Below are 26522 nucleotides of genomic sequence, written 5' to 3'. Positions count from 1 at the left end.
AAACTTCAACATTTGAAGATGTACACAGTTTTGTTTGCTAAAATTAAGTTAATATGGTTTTTGGGCGTGCATCTGTATTTTTTTATTTGTTTGACGGATTTCAATAAAACAAAATGTTTTGTATGATGTGACATAGGTTCAAATGGATATGACAAGAAACAACTGTATAAGAAGTTCAACCAACCAAACATTAGTGTGTCCATGTAACACAAAAGCTGGAACTAGATACTTGGCAAAAGAGCTGCTACAAATAAAAGGTGGGAATAATAACTTTTTAACATAGTGACCCTTTTGTTATTATTTTCAAAACATTAATGGTCTTACAAATATATATATATATATATATATATATATATATATATTTATATATATATAAATATATATAAAACACACACACACACACACAAGAACGAGCAGTGAACTACATTAACAACAGAGTGCAAATCGCTATGCTGCAGGAGACATACTTAGAAAGAACTGAACATGTGAATTTGATAAGGAAAGCTTTTCAGAACGGTTATTCAGCAGAATACCTAGGACAAAGGAAAAGAAAAGTACTTATATAAATTGGAAATGGAGCTCCAATAGTGATAAAAAAAAAAAAGAGTATAAAAAAAGATAGAGAGAGAAATGGTTTATATGCGTCGGTGTAAACCTTGGCTCAAGATGACTGTCACTGTTACAGTGACACTCCAACTCCATGTGCAACTCCCTGTGCAAAATGGGGAAAGGGGGTTGAAGATGGATGGATATGTCATCATTGTAGAAGTAAATAAAAAACAGTACACACACTGATAGGTTTGAACAGTGTTCATGGTAACTGGGGAGAAATAGCCAAGTAATGGAACACTGGTATGGCTGGGGAGGTGGCAGCAGCTGCAGGAGGGGCAATATATTACCCTGCCTAGGGCCCCACTTGACCATTATCTGGATCTGCTAATAACTGAATTATGAAAATAGTTTATATGGCTGTTTAAATCCCGACAAAACACTCCATGGTGGCAGCGTCTTCTCCTTTAAGGAGGACCATGCGTGCTTCACATGCATGCATTTCGACACATGTAGTGGGTCACAAACACTTATCATGCTCAAATGTGTGTTGCGGCCCAAAAACATTTGGGAACCACTGATTTGGAGGGACTAACAAATGTTTATTGCAGGCCAGGGAGAATCTCACAGAACAAGAACAGGAGCAATTGCAATGCTAAACAGAAAATAAAGGATTACGTTGATAATATGCATGACTTTAGAAAGACTGCAGTTAAGCAACTGTTTTTTTGATAATAAAGCCAGAGCACAAAAACCTTTAGCGCAACAACTCAGGCAACAGAAAGAAGAAAGAGTTGTTGCCAAGCGTAGGGAGCCTATAAAGTACAGTTTTGTACCGCAGTCATAACAATCAGGCAGCCCCCTTATCGTAAACCCGGATTCGTCGTAATTCCGGTCCGCGTCGCACTCGCACTTCGCCCGTCTCATCCTCTGTTGAGTATATCTGGTATAAAGGCATCATCGGCGCCATTTTTCCTCAGTGTTTCTTGCCCCAGATGCCAGTAGCCCTCTTGAAGGCTAAAATTTGGATAGATGCCAATGTTTCCCAAAAGATAGAGGTAACATATCTATGTTTGATTTTTTTCCTCTTTCAGTACTCCAAATGACAAACCTTTTTCCATTTTTCATAGTTAGTTCCTTCTTGTTTGAAGGTCCGTGCTTCAAGAATAATGTCTCTAACTCTTTGGGAAAGTTCTGGATTGGCTGCTGCTATGTGATGTTCCATGCAGAGGTTGGATGCATGATGCTGTAGTTGTTCTGAGTTAACATCAAAGGCATCAGGGTTTGTTGATGTACCATGACTGTGGTGTTGTCTGTCCCTTATCATCAACTGGCCCCTCTTGAGAAAATGTCTGAACTTTGGATTGCCAGTTTTACTGCCAGCATTTCTTTTAGGTTTGATGTTAGGTGAAGTTGGGTCTCCAACTTTTTTTCTTTCTTGAACTAGGAATAGTCTGGTAGAACCCTTTCCTGCTCTGTTGTGTTGGCACCTTTCCACAGCCTCTCATGTTGCTAACTGCATTATCTGTTGTAGAGCCTCTGTTTCTTGATTTGATTTTGGCAGGCCAGTTCCTTTGGGGTTGGGTTGAACTGAAATCTTCTTAACCCGTTTGAGATTTTTTTTTTTTTTTCCATTTTTTTTCTCATACCCCTGCTGGGCAGGTGTACCAAACAAACTTGCTTATCATAGGAGCATCTAGTAACTTAGCTTTAACATGATCAGCCATGCTCTTCTGCACTTTTCGCCAGTCATGGCTGATCTAAATGAAGCAAACCTCATCTCATATACATTTACAAGGAATGGACTAACCTGTTGTGTTGTATGTTACCATTTCTAATACATATTTCTTATTATCAAGAGATTCATCAGTGGAGCTTTTTGTTAACTGATCAAGCATAAAAAACTTGGTATTGTATCATGTGAAACTGACAGTTTAAAGCTCTAGCTGAGAGAGATAAAGGATGAGTGTCCTGTAAAATCTGTCTGGTTTGGCAGGGGCTGGAGGTAAGGGTAAAGAATCTGGTGCAGAGCAGACATCATTGCATCATCCACCACAGAGAAGAGAGGAGGAGAGGTATAGCTAAGGCCTGTATGTGTGAAGAGGTGCAGAAAGGTCTGTCCTTTTTTTTCTGGAGTCTGAAAATGCTGCTGCCATTGGAACTGCTCTCATTTGGCATGTAAGGTCCCCCCAAAGGAGAATTCTTCTGGTGGGGAAGCAGCAAGTACTTAGCTTTTAGAAGTTCGGCGTATTCGGTAGAAATAATCTCTGATCGACCGGACCGCCGGCCTGCAAACACAGCTTCTGCTTGGCGCACGCCGGCAAGAAACCAACAGAGATGTCGTGCGGTGAAGCGCGACATCAGACGCGGACCCGGACTTTGGAATCCGGCCGACTGAAGGGCTGCCTGACGACAGGACAACCCAGTTGTTATGACTGCAGATGCATCCATGAAGGACATCAAGGAAATCCTGTAGAGGTACTAGAAATACTTCATAAATTTTATATGAAATCTGTATAAAGCAGAGAAATTTGGGGATCAAGAAAAGGTACAAATGGAAATGTTTACAGAAGAATTAAATATGCCAAGGTTAGAAGTAGATGAGGCACAATTACTAATAGTTAGGACAGGAGGAGATGAAATAAAAATGGTGATGTATAACTAATCAGCAGGAAAATCCCCAGGAATACATGGTATTCCTGTGAAAGTCTGGAAGCTAGGAAGGAAACTCCGACAAAGATCTGGAAAAGTTTTGCTTAACATTATTTTAAGAGGAGGAGAAGCACCAACATCCTGGAAGAAAGCTGTGGTAGCTGTAACACTAAAGAGGGTAAAGACCCATCAGATCCAGCTTCATACAGGCCTGTTTCAATCCTAAACCATGATTATAAACTATTTACGTCTATAATGGCTAAAAGAATGGCAAAGGTGATGCCAAAATTGATATATATGGATCAATGTAGTTTTGTGGAGTGAAGGCAAACATCTGACAAAATTAACAGAACACGGATGATCCACAGGGAAGCAGAACATAAGAAAATACCACTGTTGTTGGTGGGTCTTGATGCAGAGAAAGCATTTGACAGAGTAAACTGGGAGTTTATGAGCAGGGCAATATAATCATTTGCACTCCCCTATAAAATTTTGAGGTTGATTAGGAAGCTATATGAGGGATCGGAGGTGAAAATTAAAGTGCGTGGGTTCCTCTCATAATTTCTGTTTGAGAAGAAGAACCAGGGAGGGGTGTCCTCTTTCTCCTTTGTTATTTGTACTATATTTAAAACCACTGGTAAAGAAAATAAGAGACTCAAAAATTTAAGGATATAATTGGTATGGCAGGCAAGAAAAGCTGTCTCTATTGCAAATATTATTTTATACGTAATAAAACCAGACATTTCAGTGTTGTGGAACATTTGAGGCAATTTCAAATCTTTTTGGTATACAACATTAATGAAGCTAAAACAAAGGCAATACCTGTAAATTACATACCCACACATGAATTGGTTAAGCAATATCCATATTTATGGGGGCATGACAAAATGAAGCACTTGGGAGTATGGATTAAAAAGCAACCTGGCATGGCAGCTAAGGATATTTGGGAAGAGACTAAACAAAAGACAATTCAAAAACTGAGAAACTGGAAGCTCACTTATATGGCTATGGATAGCAAGATACTAACAGTTAAAATGTTTTTAGTCCCTTTAGTTTTATACAAAGATAAGGCATATATATTTTTTATCAACCAGAAGAGAAGCTGCAGATAGCAATTAATAAAGAGCTGAAGAATTTTATCTGCAAGGGGAAGACAGCAAGAGTCAACTGGGATAAGCTGATACTTCCGACTGAACAAGGCAGCTTGGGATTACCCAATTTGAAGGGGTATTTCAGAGCTACACAGTTAAGGCTCCTATACATAGCACAAGCAGAAACCTATAATTCAAAGTGGAAAACGGCTGATAATGATACAAGGGGAAAGCTCAAGAAACATGGCGAGACTGGGATTTTGGATGTATATCCTTAAGGAGAACAATAACCATGCAGAATATTATATTCATAAAGTAGCAGAAAATATTCTAAGAACTAAGCCAACACAGGATTGTAGAAAGGAGATTTTGATGATAGGGATGACGGCAATTAGGGAAACAGACAACAGTGAAGAGAGGGCTGGAATTTACTGGAGAAAACTGGTAAAAGAGTCAAGGTATTGGGAGCAAATTAGAGAGGGAAAGGAAATAGTATGGGAAGAGGACAAGCATTTATTTGGAATGCAGGATACAGATTACCCTCCCTATCAAGGATTGATATCAGAGTATAGGCAAAGAGAAAGAAATAGGGGGATCCTAAGTGAAAAACCAGCACTGGTAGAGTTTATAGTACAATCTAGAACAGAAGATGTTGTTAAAGGAATCATCAGTAGAGTAGACAAAATATTGCACAACTACGAATTAGAGGAAGTTAGAAAGGACTGGGAAGAAAGACTGGATAAGCAATTCACAAAGAAACAATGGGGGGATATATGTATGGCTTCTAAATGTGCAACAAAGTCTACAAGATTTAGACCTCAAGTAGAATCCAAAGAAATTTTCCTCAGGTAGACAGCAAATGTTGGAGGTGTGATGGAGATGAAAGAGGTAACTGGGAGCATATTTTCTGGGAGTGTAATGAGTTGGGTGACTTTAAAGGCTCCCTGGAGACTTCACTGTCAGATCCTGGGTAAGCATATTGGTGTAAATAAGGAAATGATTTTTTGAGCTATAAAAAAGAATCAGAATTTCCTAGATAAAGTAAGGCCTTTGCTGAGTCTAATTATGGGGGCTGCCAAAAAAAAAAGCAATTACTAGAAGATGGAAATCATAGTCTAAACCAACTTTACTAGTAGTGAAAATATTAACAGACATAAAACAACCGATATTGGGATCTTTAGAAAAGGGTAGGAGCAAATTACACAGGATAAAATGGGAATTGTGAAAATAATACATGCAGAAGAGGAACAAGGTTTAAAAGAAGGCAGAATTTGAATTAGCTATGTAAATGTTTGTCTGACAATGACTGGAGAAATTATAAGTGATGTATAATGTTTGCAACAGCAAGTATGTCAGTATGGTCTGTTTTCTTTTATATAAATGTATGATTGCCTATGTGATAATTTACTAAAGATGTTTCTTGCTAAAAAAACATAAGCTGTTTGAATGAAAAAAGGATAGTGACATGAGCATTTTACAGGCCATTCCTGCATTCAGTAGTCTTCAATGTCTTTACTTCTGACTTAATAGAGGAAACAGAACACAGAAACAACCTCTTCTATGATGACTCTAACTTAGATACAATAGTGGGAGCACCACACGAGTCTCAGGAAATATTGTGAAAGGCTGACCAAGTGTGCTTACAAGTGCAATTGACACACAATGCAAGAAAAAACTGCTAATATGCAAGGAGACAGGGTTAGGTTTCCAACTCAAAATTAAGTGAAAGCTCTATAGGTAGCATTGGTGGGTCATTGGGTTCACTCTGGTCACAGTGGTGGCTGACCTTTATGAGATCACCTCAAACTAAGTAATTCTCTATTGTACTTACAATTAAATCTAACCTTCAAACTACTGCGCAAAAAAATTATCTCTTCACTCATTCTTTCAACTTTACACTACTAAGAGACCTCTATGGTCCACTGACAAATATTTACTGTCCATAACCTAAACCTAGCAACAATGTGGTATGTTTACTGTATTCACACTGCATTGCTAATAGTTGGAATACTATCTCACTCCACTTAAGAACACTTTGTAACCTGAAAAACTTGAAATGCCAACTGAAGCAATACTGGATAGATAAATGACTCTGCACCTACACCTCCCCTGGTTAAACTGGTACCAATATAGCTGTATGAATTTTTGAACAAGTATTTATAACAACAAATATTCTTATGTAAAAACTGACAATCTACGCATACTGATGATACTGGACTACATATACCTCCATGCATTTAAAAAAATATTTACATACAACCAATGATATTTATTTTTACTCAAAACTGTGTGTAAATGTCAAGGAAGTGTAAATAATGATACTGTTGCTAGGTATAGGTGAAGGGATTTGAAAAATGTTTTGAGTGTGTTTTTTTTCTACATAAATATGTACAGGAGATGACAAACAAAACTGTTAGAAGGTAGAAATGCCATCCACAAGGAAACACGGCAGAAGGTGAGAAACTACATAAAACAAAATCACACACTTCCTAATGAAATGTTAGGGGGATTCATGAAAACTTGTCTACTAGAATGTCAAAGAGTTAACAAACCTAGTCAAATCTTGAAAAGGTACTCCATTTTTTTTTAAGAAAAATCAAACCACAAGTTATCACGTTGCAAGAGATATTTAAACAAAAAGGGACATAATGAATGAACTAAAAAAGTAATCAAGAAAGATTATACAGGATAGGAGGGCCATAGAAGAAGGGGAGGGATTATTCTAGTAACAAAGGGGGCAAAGTATAGCTAAAGACCAGAGTAACAGAAAAGCAAGATTATGTGGCATGGTGGGGGGGGGGGGGGGGTATTCTGGCTTCACAAAATAATTTTTATTACATTTATTTACTTATTTATATTTCTGTTGACTGGGTTATTCCCACTAGGGCAGCAGGTTCTTTTCAGGGGAGGCCTTAGGTGGTATTCATATTGAGCGCTGGGTAATTTCCTCTTTTCTTTTTGTACCAGTGCCTTCACTTTTAGCAAAGAGGTTGCTGAAGCTGGCAGCATGCCTTCTGTGGATCAGGTGAACAAACAATGACACGTCATGAATGGAGGTATGCAGAACACTGGGTGAAAAAAGGTCACTTTGTAAAGAAGTGTAAAGTGGAGTACTGCAACTGTAACAAGACAGACCACTACTGGAAGGATTGTGAAAAATGTTATAACTCAGACAGCAACGATTTAGACAATAATGAAAATATACATATCCATGGGAGTGGTGGGGAAAAAAGTACAGTTTTGTACCTACCATAAATGTAGATGTTCGAGGATCCCCATTGCTGCAGTCCTTACTATTGGGTATAGTCCGCCGTCCAGTCGGCCCGAATACCAGAGTATAAGGCGGACGTCGGTCAGGGCGCATTAGACTGACGTCAGTACGTCAGGGTACTAATGCGCATGACCGACGACATATCCTCAGTCTTTTCTTGCCCCAGATGTCAGAAGACCCTAAAAAGACAAGGCCCAAAATACCTGCACCAAAAATATGTACAATATATACAAGAATATATACAAAAATATAAGCATGTACCACCTCACCTACACAACCACCCCAAACACAGAGGGGAAGGAGGGAGGGTAAATTGGACTGCAGCAATGTGGATCTTCGAACATCTACATTTATGGTAGGTACAAAACTGTACTATGTTCTTCATCTCACATTGCTGCAGTCCTTACTATTGGGTAGAATCCCAAAGCAGAGGTAAGGGAGGCTGGCAAATCATAAAGAAGCAGGAGCTGACAAAATGCCTTGTAAGATTGCTGTGGCAAAACCAGCCCTAGATTTGGAGTAGATAGGAAGGTGATAATGTTTAGAGAAAGTATGCACTGAACTCCAAGTAGCTGCTTCCAAAATATCTTAGTAGCTACCCCTTAGAAATGCTGTTGAAGTGGCAGTAGCCCTAGTGGAATGAGGCCTAATCCCAGCTGGAATCTCCTTACCATGATGAGAATAACAAAATGCAATGCAAAAGCCAATCCACCTAGAAATAGTTTGTTTTGAAACAGGTTTGCCCTGTGAACTCAAAGCAAAAGAAACAAACAACTGCTGAGACTGTCTGAAATCCTTAGTCCTGCTCAAATAATAACGCAACTGCCTGTGAATATCCAAAGTGTGCAAAATCTTTTCCCCTTTATTTTGGGATCTGCATAAAAAGTAGGCAAATGAATAGTTTGGTTTAAAGCCACATTTGAAACCACCTTAGGCATAAAGGAAGGATTAGTGCGTAATGATACCCTATCCTTATGGAAAATCAAAAGGGCTCTACTGCCATAAGAGCCTGTAATTCAGAAACCCTTCTAGCAGAAGTAATAGCCAACAGAAAAGCAGTCTTCCAAGACAAGTATTTCAACTCAGCAGTAGCTGCAGGTTCAAAAGGAGGTAGAGTAAGTTTTTCCAACACAAAATTGAGATCCCAAGCAGGAGTAGGAGCTCTACGGGGGTCTTATGTTCTTTGCCCTCTAAGAAACTGCTTGAACAAAGGATGAGAAAACAATGGTGGGTCACAATCATAGTGAGCTGAAATTGCTGCAGCATGAATCTTAATAGAAGAGAAGGACAAACCTTTGTCTAATAACTCAGTAAGATATTGAAGAGAAACACTCAAATTAGGCTCAGAAATCTCCAAATTCTTTGTTTTGCTCCAAAATAAAAATCTCTTCCATTTATCAGCATAAACTTTCCTTGTACTAGGCCTTCTGGCCTCCAAAATAACATTCAAAACTTGTTGAGGAAGTTGAGACCTGCTGTGTTTCAACACAGAATATGCCAGGCTGTTAGATGAAGAGAGTGAATCTTGACATTGAGCAGATGATTGCCCTCCTGAGATAACAGATGAGGAATCAGAGGCAAAGGCCATGGAGGCTTCTTTACCAGACTCCTCAGCAGTGGGTACCAGTGCTGTCAAGGCCAATCTGGAGCTATCAAAATCATCCTTGGCTTGTCTTGTCTGACCTTCAATAGTACCTTTGGAAGAAGAGGCAGAGGTGGAAAGGCATACACATGAAGGTTTTCCAACTGAATGATAGAGCATCCACTTTCCAAGCTGTGTGATGAAACATTTTGTGCAATACTTTGGCAGCTGGTGGTTTAGTGGAGAAGCGAACAGATCTATGTCTGGAGTTCCCCATGACACTGTCAATCTCTGAAATACATGAGGATCCAGTTTCCACTCGTGGGGATCCACTATCTGTCTGCTCAACACATCTGCTAAGGAGTTCTGTGCTCCTGGTAGAAACCTTGCCTGAAGATTGAGTTGTAAGCTGAGAGCAGTCTCCCATAAAATCATTGCTTGCCTGCAAAGAGGATAAGAATGTGTTCCCCTTGCTTGTTGATGTACCACATGACAGTTGTGTTGTCTGTTAGAATCAACACTTGCCCTGGAAGAAGTAACTCCTTGAAAGCCATCAATGCAAACTGGACTGCTAACATCTCCTTCATGTTGATATGTAAATGTTGAAGTCTGGCAGGCCACTTGTCTTGAATCCACTTTCCATTGAGATGAGCTCCCCAAGCCTTGTCCGAGGCATCTGTCATTAAAATCTGACTCGCCTCTGGCGGGTCACAGAGAGTCCCTTGTTTAGGTGACATTCCTGAGCCCACCACAAAAATTCCTTTTGAAGGCAAGGTATTATTTGAATGACAGTGTCCAAATCTTGGCAGTGTTGTGTCCATACATTTTGAGATACCATTGCAGCTTCCTCATATGCAGTTTGGCATTGGGAAGCACCAGAATACAAGATGCCATGAACCCTAAGGCTTGAAGGACTCTCCTTGCAGTCAGCCTGGACTAATGAGACAATTGATGGTTGTTAAGGGATAGGTTCTTTTGTTTGTCCGGGGTTAAAAAGGCCATCTGGGCTGCTGTATTCAGTCTCACACCCAGAAAGCACATGTCTTGAGAGGGTACTAGACTGGACTTTATTTCGTTCACAGAATACCCTAGGCATCTTAACACTGCTATCACATACTGTAGATGCTGTAGAAGTTCTTACTTTTCTTGAGCCAGAATCAGGCAATTGTCCAAATAAGGATAAATTTGAATTCCTTGAAGCCTGAAGTAAGCTATCACTGGAGCCAGAACCTTTGTGAATACTCTGGGCGCAGTAGATAAGCCAAAGGGCAATGCAGAGAACTGATAATGAGAATTTCCAGCTCGAAACGCAGGTATCTCCTGCAACTGGGCCTTATAGGCACATGAAGATAAGCTTCCTTGAGATCCAAAGTTACCATCCAGTGATCTTTGCCCAACAGAGGTAAAAGTTGTTGCAACGTCAACATCTTGAACTTGGGAATGTCCAGGTATGTGTTGAGGATAGATAAATCCAAAATTGGCCTCCAAGTGTTCCCCTTCTTTGGTACTAGAAACAGGCGAGAATAAAATCCTAGGCCCCTTTCTGATACAGGGACTGGCTGAATAGCCCCATTTGAAGAAGTAAAGAAACTTGCTTGTGAGCCTCTTTTCTTTGTGGAGGAGGAACGTCTGGCATGCCTTTGAAAGGGGCATTGTATGGAAATAAAATCTGTAACCTCGGTGAATAATATCCAACACCCATTTGTCTTGAGTAATTAAATCCCAGTTTTCTTTGAAAAGAGACAGTCTTCCTCCCAAAGGAACTGCCAGACAGGAAGAATCTACTGGCAGCTGAAGATGCAGGTCATTGGGCCTGTTTACGAAAGGACTGGCCCCTGCCCTCACCAGAAGTCTGAGCAGGTGAACTCCTGTTCTAGGCCTGAAAGAACCTTGAGCTCTGCCCCTACCACGTCTAGACCTACCCCTAGACTGTAAATCATAAGCAGGATATGTCCATCCCTTAGCAGGCCAATTTCTGCTAAACTTGGAGGCTGCACCTGCAAAAATCTTTAACAGTTTGCATAGACTTAGCTTTGTCTTCCATTTTCTTTAAAACTGCTTCCACAGGAGAACCAAACAACACATCAGACTGCAAAGGAGCATCCAAAATCCTTGTCTTAACATGCTCAGCTAAATTCTGATCCCTCAACCAGGCATGCCTGCGAAGAACAGAACTAGTGGCAGCCACCCTGGAAGAAGCCTGTACAGCATCAAAACCACATTGCAAAGAATGCTTACCCACCTGTTCAGACACATGAACCAAATCCAGCAACTCTTTACACTCAATGCCTTCTGCCAAAGCATCCACCTTAGATTTTAGTTGTGAAAGGAGATAATTCTGATATTTTAGCATATGAAACTGACAATTCAAAGCCCTCATTGCTAAAGTGGAAGAAGTATACACTTTCTTACCCCATCTATCCAAAGCCCTTGCTTCTTTATCAGTGGGAACTGGATTTTTAACCACAGAAGCCTTAACACCTTTAGGCCCTGAGAAATAGTTTCTGGGTCAGCCCTAGGACTCTTAAACAAATATTTATGAGCCTCAGGTACTCTATAATACCTATCAGGCTTAACAGGAGCAGGAGGCAAAGAGTCAGGGTTCAGGAAGCCTCTGCAAAAACATCTTCCACCACATCCAACACAGGAGGTATAGCTAAGGGCCTATGTTGGGGTAAAACAAGAATTCCTAAGCCTTTTCCTGGAATCTGAGAAATCCTGGCCTTCCCATTTAAAGTGTTCCCTCATGGAATGCAGAGTCTCTGAAAATGAAAATCCTCAGGAGGAGAAGCAGAAGGAGTGGAATCATCCACATCAGAATCAGAATAAGGAAGATACTCCTGAATGTCTTCAGCAGAAGACTCTGAAGCCTCTGAACACTGTTCAAAACTATCAAACTCTGGCTCCACCCTAGGCCTCTTATCAGGAGGGGCATAGAACCTCTAATTATAGAAATTAAATCTTCTGCCATTTTAAGCATGTGTTTCTTAGGTACAGAACCTGAAATGCTAGGAGAAGCCCCACTGAAGCTGAACCAGGCCTGCCTCTCAAAGAAGTTTTGGCAACAGAAGGAGAGGCTCTAACCACCTTGGGAAGAGAGGGAAGAACAGCAACCTGAGAGGCCCCTCAGCCTGGCCTACCTCCTGAGAGGCACATCCTGCAACAGTAAAGTTTCTGCCTGAGACTCCATGGAAACTCCTGGCAAAACCTCTGGCTCCACTGAGCCTTCTAAAGAACCGGCGTCCGGGACTGCGGTTCATCAACCCTGGACTTTAACTATTTGTCTTTGCGCTTCTTGAAGCGGGCGCGGAGCATCCGACGGCATTTATAATTACACCGCTTCCCAAACACTAACCTGGCACAGTCTAACCTCCTCTTAATAGTGCGCTTGTTAAACCTAGCACAAGAGCGGCAACCAACAACGCCGTGCTCAGGCCCTAAACAAGGTATACACAAGGTATGGTAATCCCTATGACCTATTTGTTTCCCACAAGATATACAGTTATTCACTTTTTCTGACATCCGGTTAAATACTGAGGCAAGAAAAACCAAAATATTCCCCAACGGGTACTTAGCCAACTCTGTTTCGGTCTGAAACTCAGGATACGGAAATATTTCAGAACGCGAACCTACACTCGCAAAACTGCTTCTGCATCGGACCATGCGGCAAAAGACTGAGGATATGGCGTTGGTCATGCGCTTTAGTACCCTGACGCCTGATATCAGATTTGCGCCCATGACCGACGTCAGCCTAATACTTTGGTATTCGGGCCGACCGAGGACAGCGGACTACCCATATGTAAGGACTGCAGCAATGTGAGATGAAGAACATCAAACATTTCCAGAATGGGAAAACCATATTGAGCAGGAAGATGAAACAGAAGAGAGAAGAGAGAATCCGAACAAAACTTATTATTTAATGAATGAAATTTACAGAATTTAGGATACAGTGTCCAGAAAAGTGATTTCTGTACAAAATTACTTTTAATTCTTGTAAATGGAAGTTAGTGAAGAGAAAGTGAATAACTGAGATGACTAAGGAGCAGAAATTCAATTGAGAGAACAGTTAAAGGCAGAAAAAGAAAGATTCAATTATTAAATCCAAAAGATAAACAAATAAATGAAAATTTTAATTTAGGCACCATATCTTTAAATGTTTATAGTTTAATTAATGATGTGACATGATTGATGGTGTTAAAAAGGAAGTACAAGTGTTATGCAAGCAATAATGCCTGACAGGGTGGTTGTTACTGAGGAAATTATGGACTCTCCACCCTGTAGGGTCTGCTATTTTCCCTATAATCCCACCATGCCACAGAGTCCACTACTGAGTTTAGACAATAAAATTGTATTTTTTTATGTAAAATTGTTTTCCTATCAAATGTTTCAAAGTTGCTGTAGTATACGTACCTTATCACAGGAAGTATTTTACACACAAAATATAAGTTAAATAAGTATTTAATGTCAATACAAATAAGTATTTAATGTCAATACAAACACACACACACACACACACACACACACACACACACACACACGACCAGCAATCACAACCATTTTTCTTAAGAGTACATATCAGATGTCTCACTGTGATTAAATGAATGAGAACATATATCCAATGCAAGGCATTGTGATCCCCTAAGCCGCTGAACTGTTCTGCCTCTGATTCAGTGTTACATGTCTGAAGTTTTCACTAAAAAATACTTTATCATCACTGAGGACTGAAGTCAGTCAATAAAGTCAGACATAGCATCACACTTTTCATTGTTCACAAAATGTGTGCTGATGGAAAGCCTTTGTTCTACATTAAGCAAAGAAGCTGAGAGATAAATGCTCATTTTTACTCTCCACACAGGCATGTAATTGCATTTGTTTTTATTTATTTATTCATTCACTCATTGACATCTGATTACTCGGAAAGTCCGAAAGGTTAGATGCCCATTTTCAGGGAAAGCCAGGAAAGCAAAGATCTTATGTATTACAAAACATTTAAAGAACTCTAACTGTACAATCTTTAGAAATAATGTAAAACATATACCGTTTAAATAACTGTACTAAATTTGACAATGTGACAACACTGAATAAAATTGATATACCTTATATTAAAATTATTTAGTATTTAGAGAAATGTTAGCCAGTTTAGAGAAGTTAAAGATATGTTAGTATAATACAATGAGGATTTGCAATATGAAGTGAGTGAAAAACAGGGTTATGGCATATTTAGATAGTGATTCAGTGGAGAAAAATTAAATTTAGGAAATAAGCAAAGAAGGGGGAGCAGGGAAGTGTAAGGAATGGACAGGTACTTGCTCAAATATAAGGATATAGTTTATCCTGGGGTTGAGCAGGAACAGAAACAAATTTTGGTTAAGAAGTGTTTCAGAATGGTTTTAAAAGGGCTGAAATGAGGATACTAACATGATGGATATAGGAGTTCTAGGCCTTAACAACTTGCTATTGGTACAGACCATGTCCAGCAGACTTGATAGGTTTGTGGACAGAGAGAAGGTTTTGGTCATTGGATTGTAATGCACGAGTGGGAACATAGTTGTGTAGAATGGTATTTAGAGCTGGACAAGCTGATGGATACTGAATAATTTTATAGGCAGGAAGTAGCTGTATATAAGTTAGTTGATCTGGTAGTTCTAACCAATTTAGGCCTTTTTGCTCTATATAGCGGTGGTATCTGAAAAATGTATTTGCTGCAAATTTAACCACTTTCACATTCATTGTTCAAGTTTTGCTTTTTGTGATGCCTGGTAGTTAGTAAGGATGGGAGTGCCATAAAGTAGCGAGGGGAGGAGGTTAGTGGTGCAAATGCAGTTTACGTTGCATTGGTGTGAAAGATTTTGGTCTATTCAGCATCCCCAGTTTTTAGTGATATTTTATGAAATTATGTACATGAAGGTCGATTTTAAGATCATCATCCACCAACATTCCTAATAATATGCCATGAGAAGTATTTTCAATGGTTGTATTATTAAGAGAGAGGAATTTAAATTTTGCTTTTTCATAACAGATGGATTTGGGGGGAAATTTTTTTTAAGAGAGGGTACATCATGAGTTGCAAGTTTCAAAGCCATGTTTCAGTAGCTGCTAAAGCTTCCAGAGTAATTTTTGGATATATGCAAGGCTGACCAATGTGCATACAAGTGTGGAGTCATTGTGTACTGCATTAGGGAAGCTTATTGTGTGGATAGTGTTGGTGAGAATGTTAAAGAGGAGGGGACCAAGAACAGAATCTTGTGGCACACTAGTGGTGACTGGAAGGTATGGTGAGAGGGTAGAGTGTCATTTTATTGACTGATGCCTATTGGACAGGTACATTTTAAACTACAGAAGGGTTGACTGATACAGACCTAGTGAGGATATTTGAAGTCTGCCGTGATAAACCGAGTCAAAGGCCTTAGACAAGTCTAGAATTAAAGAGGAAACTAGTTTGCTATTATCTCTATCCTTATTGACAGTATCTATAAAGGTTAGAAGTTCAGTGTTAGTACTATGGATGGGACGGATGTCTTGTAGTGCGAGACGGGTTAGGGTTGGTTAAAAATTCTCCAATGAGTTAAAAGTTGGAAGGGTGGTGAAATTTCTTCAAGCATCCCAGTTAGAGGTCTACACAGCTGCAGACCGATTTTCCTCTCCCTGGGGTATAGGTTTACCACAAATAAATGGCAGTTTGAACTAGCACCCAAGGATCTAGGTCAAGACAGGTCAAGCCTGTTGAGAGGAAAAACACTGCAGAAAACATTTTTATATATATATATATATATATATATATATATATATATATATATATGTGTGTGTGTGTGTAGAGATTCACTATACAATCTCAAAATACTGAAATATTGAACTTCAGTATCTCCAGACTGTATAGCCGAAAATCCACATAACCAAAAACCCACAATTGTGAAAATCAAAATCGCGACCATTCACATATACACACACACACATACACACACACACACACACATTCACATATACACACACACACACACACACACACACATACACCTACATAACTACACTACAAAAAACAAAACAACACACACAAACACAACATAACATACAAACACACCTACCTTACCTATAAGAAGGGGGCAAGCAACCCCCCATGTGGGGTGCTATGCCCCCAACACCAATGCTACTTATATATACCAACTCCGAGGTCGCACTAAATATACAAAAACATAAAACCCACCACAACGCACACTCACACACACTAAAATACTCCCAAAATACTTCCCAATACCCTTACGAAAAAATCACTTACCTGCATCCCCCGCTATATCCACACACCACACATCACAAACGCGACACCACAACAGCAGATTTGACATTTACGCATTCTATATAGTGCAGTTTCACGTAACTGCACTTTTGACTATGTTTCTTTGTCTTTCGGCTTTTCCCGGTAAGGGGTCACCACAGCTGAACTCCAGTCCACTAAAGATTGGCAGTAAATTTTGTTTTACGAAACGCCAAGGTGGCAGCTTGACGCCCAACCTTCAATGAAGGCACGCCCATTTACGCACGCATGTCTTTCGAACGCTACCCAACCATGGGGAGGACATGCAGACTCCATACAGAAGGCACTCCCAAGCCAAGCCGAGAATCGAACAGGAAAACCTCTTGCTGTGAGGTAACAATGCTACCGCTGTACCACCGCAGAATGTGCAATATACAGTCTCGAAATACTGAAATTCGATATTTCAGTATTTTGAGAATGTATAGTGAGCCTATATATACGTGGTGGTGCAGCGGTAGCGTTGCTGCCTCACAGCAAGAGGTTCTCCCGTTCGATTCTCAGCTAATGTGCGGGGAGTGCCTTCTGTGTGGAGTCTGCATGTCCTCCCCTCGGGTCGGGTGGCGCTCTGAAAGACATGCGTGAATGGGTGTGCCTTCGTTGAAGGTTGGGCGTCGAGCTGGCAACTCGGCACCATGAAAATCTACTGCCAATCATTAGCAGACAGAGTTCCGCTGTGGCGACCCCTAACCAGGAAAAGACAACAACAACATATACACACACACACACAAAAATAGTATGCCACTTAACAACTCTGTAGGATTCATTAATCTTTACACACATACTCTTTCTACTCCACATAGCTGTTATACCCACAAGTTGTATGCAGTATGCTAAGTACATGTATTTCATGCAGTGAATTCAGCCAACAGATAGGAAGCAGTCAGTTTAAGCATCCCTTGCTTGAGTTAATGCATCTCTAACAATGCAGATCAATTATGAACTCACATGAGTTCACCCATAGCAACTACAGAAATCATTTTGTCTCAATATCTGTGGCAGTATGACCACGTCAGCTTTTATATATAAACTTGTTCTCACACTACTTTCTTTGTGTTACACTGCACTTATTTTTGGAGATTTGCGCCCTGGGTCTAAACTGTAAACAGACACTGCTCTGCTGGGCAAACCTGATAATAATACAAATAAAAATGTTAAAAACTTACAAAATAGAAAGATCTACTCACCTTGCTAATGCCCTTTTCAAGGGGTTCTTGGAATTTAAGGATATGTACATTAGTGCTAAAATATCCAAACAGCCATGAATGACAGGGTCTTGCGTTAAATCAGAATTCAGTCTTTGCAACAAAGATGCTATCTGAAACAAACAAAAATGTACAGATGGTTACCTGCTTTGAATGATAAATCAGTTGTTACAAGGCTATAGTACAGTAAACTCTCAGTTAACCGGAACTCAAGCAACCAGAAAAAGAAATCTAAGAAATACAGGACACTTTTCATGTGTTGCACTTTCTGCACACCCCCCCCCCCCCACAGAAATATAGCTTATGTTTTTAGAGTTTTAAAAAGGAAGATAGGAATAAATTCTCTCTCCCCCCAATCTAAGAACAAGTCAAACGAAACAAATAGTATAGGGTACACTATTAGTTAGGCCTATTTTTAATAGTGAACCTCAAGCAACCAGAAACTACAGTTATCCGGCATCTACCAATCCCCATGGGTGCCGGTTAACCGACAGTTTACTGTACACTCAAGTTCATGAGCTAGGCTGTCTTTCACATAAAAAATTCCAGCAACAACTTACAAAAAACTCAAAGGAACAAACACCGATCCATGCTAGTATTACAGAGATTATAATCTATAAATTTAATGCTCTGGTTCTATCAGTATAAGGAACTTCTTCAGAGCTGAAGCCCAGACTACTGTTCATTTTTTGTGTCTCCTATTTTTCACATGCAGTACATAACTCCATTTACACTATATTGTCTAGCAAAGGAAGAGCATACAATCTGTATGCCGCATCTACCCAATATCTCACACAGATTACACTGTTTCTACATTAACATTTTTGTATGTTTATGTTCACTGCATATCTAATACACTTTTCACTTACTTCTGAAGAATTACTTTATTTTGTTAATGAGTTAAGTTCCATTTCAATGGAGTCTTAGGAATGGTAAGCAGAAAATACATGCAAAATACAGTAATGTTGTAGTGACAATAAGAACATTTCACAACTGAAAATATGTAAATCAACCTAATAAATATAATTTAGTGTGTGTGTGTGTGTGTGTGTGTGTGTGTGTGTGTGTGTGTGTGTGTGTGTGTGTGTGTGTGTGTGTTGTTAGTTACACACCTCTCTCTTTCCCTCTCTACCTATGTATATGTTTATTTATTTAACATTTGTTTAACAGGAAAGTCCGACTTGGAACAAAGCCACTTTTCAGCAGAGTCCGGGGGAGAAACATTCCAGATGCAAGTTCTTCTAACATGGGAGGAAACCGGAGCACCCAGAGGAAACACACACGAATGCAGGGAGGACATGCAGACTCTGCAAAGAAGCCAAGAATCGAACCGGAGAACCTCTGAGGCTACAACGCTACCACTGCGCCATCTATGTTTGTATGTATGTAAATGTATGGGAATCCTGTCTGATCAACTGCTGATTTAGTCAATAGCTTTCCCATTTGCTTAATTTGGTCAACACAAAAGCTGTACACTTTTTTATGCCAAATCACTATAGTATTAGTATTGAGAACTATGCCCTTTCCCCAGTACTGTGTGTACTTGAGCTGGTATATTTCAGTAGCAGCAGAGAAGGGGGGCTTACCATAGCCAGACCATGGACAAATGCAACCCTAGGCAGGGTAATAGACCAGACTCCCCTGCCTCCCACAGTATTTCTGGTCTCCCATTTTTTGTGTCTCTTCTCCCAATTACCACAGACACTGTTCAAAATTGTCAAGGTGCATATCATCCCCCCCCAATCACTTGTGACACTGACAGACTTACATTCATATAAATCTAATCAAACTATATTAACATAGCAAACGTTATACTTCACATACAATTTTATATATCACATAACCAAAGCAGTATTACATAAATTATTTAATTCCCGTCTTTTTTTTAAACAAGACACATCTTTCTTAAACTATCACTTACTACATAGGCAATCATACATTTATATAAATGTAAACAAACCACACTGACACAATCCTAGCTGCAAGCATTTTACATCACAAACCATACTGACATACTCCCAGTTGCCAAAAGTATACATCACTTCTAATTTACCCAATCTTCTTCACTCAAACATTACATAGCTCATTTAAGTCCTGCCGCCGTTTAGACCTCATGCCTCCCTTGTATGTATTGTTCCCACAATTCACATTTTTTTCCTATGAAGTTTGCTTCTACCCTTTTCTAAAGAACTCAGTTCCAGTTGTTTTATCTGTTACTGTTTTCACTACTTCAACCACAGTTGGTTTAGATTTTGATTACTATTTCCTAGTAATTGCTTTTTCGGCAGCCACCATCTTAACTTTTGAACTGAAGACAGAGATGTGGATTTAACTTAAAAATGCAAATTTATGTATCCTTTGTTGACTACGTTAGTCCCACTAAGCTAGCAGCCTCTTTTCAGGGGAGGCCCTTGATGGTATTTATACTACTAGGGAAATTTGGCCAGGGCATCAGGGAACTTCCCCTACTCTTTTCAATAGGCTCAGTTGGATGCAGAAGATCTCATAATGCCTACCATAAACACAGGCAGATGGGGGCCTCTTTTTAACATCTCATTTGAAGGATGACTCACTCTGGAATGCATCTTTCTAAACATGTTACCCAGCACGGCATTCTGTGTAAGGAAACAAAACACTTTTTTGTGAAATGGCTATAACTTTTTAAAGGCTTAAAGTGCGTTCCTTCTAGAACAGTTATCACAAATTAACAAAATTATTTGAAGCCTTCAAATATGAGAACATCTGCAACAGTGAAAGAGACTTCCTACAACAGAACAGTACCAGGCCTCTCAATTGGCCCCATTTTGGAGAAGCATTCATATTTTTAAGCCCAATTTAAGATCTCCACATTTGGAGGTATGTCCCTCTTTTCAAGCTTGATTTATCCTCTCACAGAATTTTATGAATCCTCATCACGTGTGATTTTTTTTGAAGCCGTCTAGTATACAAAAGCAGACTGCATGACCAACTTAGTAAGGGCAACTCCCTTTTTCTGAAGCAAAAATAAATTACCTTGTGTGGCAGAATTTTGCGATATTGTTTTTTATGTCTACAGATTTTAGACTGTCTCTTTGATAATGTGCCTACTTTCCTTCACTTTTGTCACAGCCTGTTTTTTAAACATGTTTGAGTAGTATTCCACATTCCAAATGGAAACAGAGTCATGTGCTATTTGGTATTCAAATGTTATGCAAATTAGTCACCCAGATTTCTAGCTGGATGTTCCTGTTTTTGAAGAGCCTTCAATGTCTGCAGATTGAGAGGTACAAATAGTACATGTACAGACCTAGTTACACATCTGTGTAACAAAGTACTAGAAGAATCAGAAACAAGCAAACCTCTGAGATGATAAACCAGAAACAGTCCATACTACTGGAATGCAACAGAGAGTCTTGCATATATTAAGAGGCCATGCCACTTGGATACACAGACTCCAGTCTTGACATGTTTTTTTCTAAACTGTCTTCAACTGGCCTCTCTTATGGAAGACTAGAAAGCAGCAACTTTATATACATTAACTGCCCAAGTAAAAGTAGCATAAGCAATGAGGAAATTAAAAGTAAGAATACACTGGCAATGAAAGAGAGCATGCTCATTGCTCTACTTACAAACAAATATGACAGCTTTCCCCAAGTTCAAGAAGCTAAGCCCTTGTAGAAACACAGTACAAGAAAGGAAAAGAAACTGTTCAGTGTTATACAGAACAAAGCCAGTGCTGAGCACTGCAAACTATTTGTGCAAGTACTGATTCAAAACAATTCAAAAGGTTTTGCTGGTGTTATACTGGGTCAAGGCAGGAATCTGTCTAGGGAAGAAAGGCCATGGATGGAGGAGATAAGACTTGGATGGAAATAACAGTTAACCATAAAAATGGTGTAAACTGGATTATGGCCAGAGACTAATGAGATCACGAATTAGGGGATCTGTCCGTTACACAAAGTAACAACAACATGGCTCCCACCAGAATGAGTTGATTTTTGTTAAGCAGATATATAGCACACTCATTACATCAATCAAGGAAGCAATGTTTGTGGTAAGGCAGTGACAGTAGTGGTGAAGTAGACCATGTTATAAGGAATGATGTAATGCAATTTATGATGTTAAGTATGGGTTAAGATATGAAAGTGTCCAACAAATGTAGTTTGTGAAATACAGGGTAGTAATTCAGCAGGATTCAGAGAAATCTAACTCAAGGGAGTGACCTTAATGTTTAAAAGAACAGGCACAGAACCATCAGGGAGGAGGGTAGTCTCACCAGTAAAGTGCCTGTAGACCTTTGCAAAGCATTTCATTCAGTCACTCTTGCCCAGTTGTTAACAAAACTTGGTCCATACAGTGCTATGCTTACAAATAGTCATGACTTAAAAGACAGTTACAAAAGACATATTCTAAAGCATCAGTTTAGCAAAAAGCACATAAATTTTATGCTGAAAGCTACTTAAGATTAAGGCCTTATTGTTTACTAGAAGTATGTCTTCCACATGTAATTAAGTTCTTACTGCAGATAACTTAGTGATATGAATCTCTAATCAATGTAATGGGACAATCCAAATTCAAGAAAGAAATAGAATAATTTTGCCTTGAATATTTTCATCTACAACTTAAGGTCAATAAAACAACTACACAATTTTGTATCCATGCATATCTTACCAGGTTTAACAATACTATTAAACGTGGTACATTCATTCAAGGGATAATGGCAAGACTGACGTTGTGCAAAAATTACAAATACTTTTAGTGGATAACTAAATACAATTCTTAATTTCTCTACTCATGTCCATAAGTAAATTTCCAAAATTTGCATTTAGCTCAGTACCTGCAAAAGTATTACAAACTAGAGAAAAACACTACCCCAGACTGTAGTTATTCCCACATCTGAATATGGCCTCCCAACAGCAGAAGCTGGAAACTGCTGCAAATTACTACAAACAAAATAAGTTGGTTATAACTGAAGCATTCTGACCCTTTGTAAAGCTATATGGTTACCCATTCACTTAAAAGTAAAACTTCGAATGAGAACTTTCCGATCTGAAGACTAGTAACCCTACACAGACCAAACAAAAAAGCTGGACAGTGTCTATACTCCTACAATGTTGCAAAAATCTGGAATGCCTTGCCAGCACACATTAGAACAATAGTAAACCACAAGAATTTTAAACTCGTACTAAAAAACCCCTACAAATAACAAGTAGCTGCCCCTGTTCCAAAACTACCTAACAACCCAGTTCCTAACCCTTTCCTACCTTACTCCCTTTACTCCACTTTTCTTCCTTCCTCCCCTCCCCCTGCCTTTCCCCTTCTTCCCTCTACTTTACTCTACAACCCATACTACACTTCCTTCCTTCCTCTGCCTTTCCCCTTCTTCACTCTACTTTACTATTAGTACTAGACTTATGTCCTTCCTTCCCTCCCCCTGCCTTTCCCCTTCTTCACTCTACTTTACTATTAGTACTAGACTTATGTCCTTCCTTCCCTCCCCCTGCCTTTCCCCTTCTTCACTCTACTATTCGTACAACACTTACTTCTTTCTCCTTCAAAGGACAAAGCAGCTAGATTACTGAAACTTGACATAGAACCTGATACACTAATAACAAATATTAAGCTCCTCCTTTCCTTTCTCTTTAAATTTGCTGTCACCCCTATTGATGTACATTAGTTGACTATTCTACCCCCTTTTTCTAAATGCATACCTCCAGTCTTCCTAAAAAAATCATAAATGTGATATCTAAATATATAAAACTTTGTCCAAGTATATTTTAAAAGTTTACCGAAAAAGAATTAGAGGTAACCCAACTGTTGTTGTGTCTTTCGGCTTTTCCTGGTTAGGGGTTGCCACAGCGGAACTCCGGTCCGCTAATGATTGGCAGTAGATTTTTACGTGCCGAGTTACCAGCCCTGACGCACATCCTTCAATGAAGATACGCCCATTTAAGCATGTCTCCACACAGAAGATTCTCTAGCTGAGAATCGAACAGGACAACATGTTACTGTGAGGCAACAACGCTACCGCAGCACCACCACCGCAGTCTGTATAAACTTATATCTCTGTATCCCTGGATTTCTGTGTTTGCTGTGGTATTATATATGAATTGTCTGCTTTCACTGTTTATTGTCACCTACACTCCCGTATGTGAATTTAATTCTCTGTACTTTTATTTTATCAATTTTTTTTTAATCTGGGGAACTTTTCTCCCCCAGCCTCCGCTAAAAATGGGTTCCTGATCCAATCAGACTTTCCCAGTCAACAAATGTCAACTAAATAAATATAAATAATTTTTAATGCAACAATCAGTTTAAGAACACATGCCTCATTATACCTGGGGAAGTTAACATACATGGGGATGTTCATCAGTAGCAGTTTACTCACATGACTGTCAACTTATACGGAGTAGATATGGCTAACACTCACCAATCCCATTAAACCCACAAAGAAACAGTCAGTGTAAGACTGGTTATCAACAACCATGGAAAACACTTCCATATCATTAGTAATTATTCCTCAGGCAGTAAAGAATAGGGAGGTATACTATTCAAACAGCCATTACATAGCAGTGCTAGGAACTACTGAAAATGTGCAAGCAGACGCACTGAGGCCTACAAATCAAAATACACACAAGAAACCACTAAGTTATTTGGAGCATATGACAATGATGGTATTTCAACAATGTGATCCTAGCAAAATAATTAATTCTAACACCCCAAAGGAAAATTAAATAAAACTGATAACTGTACTTTATGACATAAATACAAATACACAATACAAACAATAACAAATTAACGAAGATGACAAAAGAAACTTAAAAATACAGGGAAGACATAAATGCATGCAAAAGTTTAACCAAAATACTATAAAATGCTTAAATGAATGGAAAAGGAACAAAACCACAAATATAGAAGCCATAAGTGCTGGTCACAAAAATGCAGAAATCAACAAACACAGACTGAAAAGTAAACAGTTTTGCTCTCTTTGTGGATACATACTGTGCTTTCTGTACCAATGCAAAATGTCATGATTATGAATTCTAGGTGCTTTTTTCTTTCCTTTCCATTGATAGTATGTGTCGCTCTCCTACTCTGGACATAACAGAAGTGTCATCATGGGTTCTGTTCAAAAGAAGCTTACTGACTTTAAGTAACTTATAGGCAAACTAACTACTGCAGCCATACATGCTTACTCTTTGGCTACACTCTCAAAATGACACTGGGAATAGCACATGCCTGGTATTTATATGTGCATGTTGAGTCCTTGGTATGCTTCTTAAAGACACAGCACATATACTCTGACCTACATCCTCCCTCTTTGAGAAATAGATCAGGCAACGTTATGAATCTATTTGGCATGCAGATATCACAGATGGTTCTTTATCATGCATTTATACAAGGCTAAGTAAAAAAAAAAAAAAATATATATATATATATATATATATATATATATATATATATATATATATAGACACACACACACAGTTATGTCCACGTTCACACTGGGCCTGGATATTCTACCATACCGTGTGACATAAAACTGGGAATTGGGGTGAGCGACTGGAGCGGTCTCTTCAAAATGTTCAACCTTGGAAGTATTTGGAACATTTTCAGGAATGGAATCAGGAGGTTGGAACACACACTGGGATGGGAATAACCGCTCAGAGATCTAGAGTCTGTATCACAGGAACAATGCTGCGATGATGACAGGAAGATGATGTCTGATTTCTCCTGTACTCCACACCCTTAGATTCTATGAAGCAGGATCTTGGCTTGGCACATACACCTGCAACTTCACCAATCCAGTCAAAACCTTTCACTGTTTGTATTCTCACTATCTCTCCTTCCCTCAACAGACAAAGAACTTGATTTGATTTATCATAACTGGACTTCTGGGTAGAATGCTTCTTGAATAAATTGAGCCTTGATGGTTTTATTGTTCTTAGCTTTAGGCCTCAATAAACTGGAACTAATAGGTAGCGTAGTTCTGGTTTGTCTGGAAAAAAGTCTTTGAGCAGGTGACCCAAGTATATAGCCACGGGGTATGTTTCTAAGATTAAGTAAATTCAAAAAGACACTGGAATTGTCACGCTTTGACCTTCAAGTAATTGCTTTACACTCTGCACTGCACATTTAGCTAGACCATTTGACTGTGGATATTCAGGACTGCCAGTAACATGTACAAAGTCCCACTCTCTTGTAAATTTCTGAAACAACTGACTAGTAAATTGAGTACCACTGCTAGAAATAACTTTGTGTGGACTACCATGGACTGTAAAATGACGTTTCAACTTGGTAATAACAGCAGTGCATGTTAGGTTAGGTGGTAGATCAACCTCAAACCAATTTGAATAAGAGTCTACCAATACAAAATAGTCTTGATTGTTCTAACAAAGATATCAGTAGCTACTGCTGACCAAAGTAGTTCAGGAACTTGACTTAGCTGAAGTAGTTTAGTACTATTGCATACTGAACAATAAGAAAGTACTTCATCAATGTCTTTCAGTAATGAAGGCCAAAATACTAAATTCTCTCACTCTTCTCTTAGTGGATGCAGAACTCGGGTGACCACGATGCAAAATCTGGATATATTCTTGTTGTAAGGAAGAAGAAACAACAATTTTAGGACCTTTGAAAATAATGCCATCTTCCATCAACAAATCATTGCTGTAAAGAAAATAGGTTTGCACTTCAGGTGGTACACTAGATTGCTTTGACGGCCATCCAATATTAATGTAGTGATTGAGCTTTTGCAAAATTGGATCAGTCTGTGTGATCTCTTAACTCATCATGCCTTGTGGTAGAAACATTATGCACCGCCATCATATCAAAGTGAAAATTCTCTGCATCAAATTGTTCTGTCGTATTTCTGGGCAATCTGAAT

General features: G+C 39.1%; 1 protein-coding gene across 1 annotated transcript in view; it reads right to left on the bottom strand.

The window, feature by feature from the left end:
• The window catches only part of THADA (THADA armadillo repeat containing), a 3943996-nt gene that overhangs the window by 3837385 nt on the left and 80089 nt on the right, over positions 1-26522 (bottom strand). Inside the window, exon 4 of the mRNA XM_044073699.1 lies at positions 17639-17769. Coding sequence (XP_043929634.1) covers positions 17639-17769 — 131 coding nt within the window. The remainder of the gene's footprint in view (positions 1-17638; positions 17770-26522) is intronic.

This window comes from Protopterus annectens, chromosome 6.part0, assembly GCF_019279795.1.
Source record: "Protopterus annectens isolate FY-2018-M chromosome 6.part0, PAN1.0, whole genome shotgun sequence".
In the NCBI taxonomy this organism is placed as follows: domain Eukaryota; kingdom Metazoa; phylum Chordata; order Ceratodontiformes; family Protopteridae; genus Protopterus; species Protopterus annectens.
The sequence above is the reverse complement of the archived record's forward strand: the minus strand, read 5'-3'. Positions and strand labels throughout refer to the sequence as shown.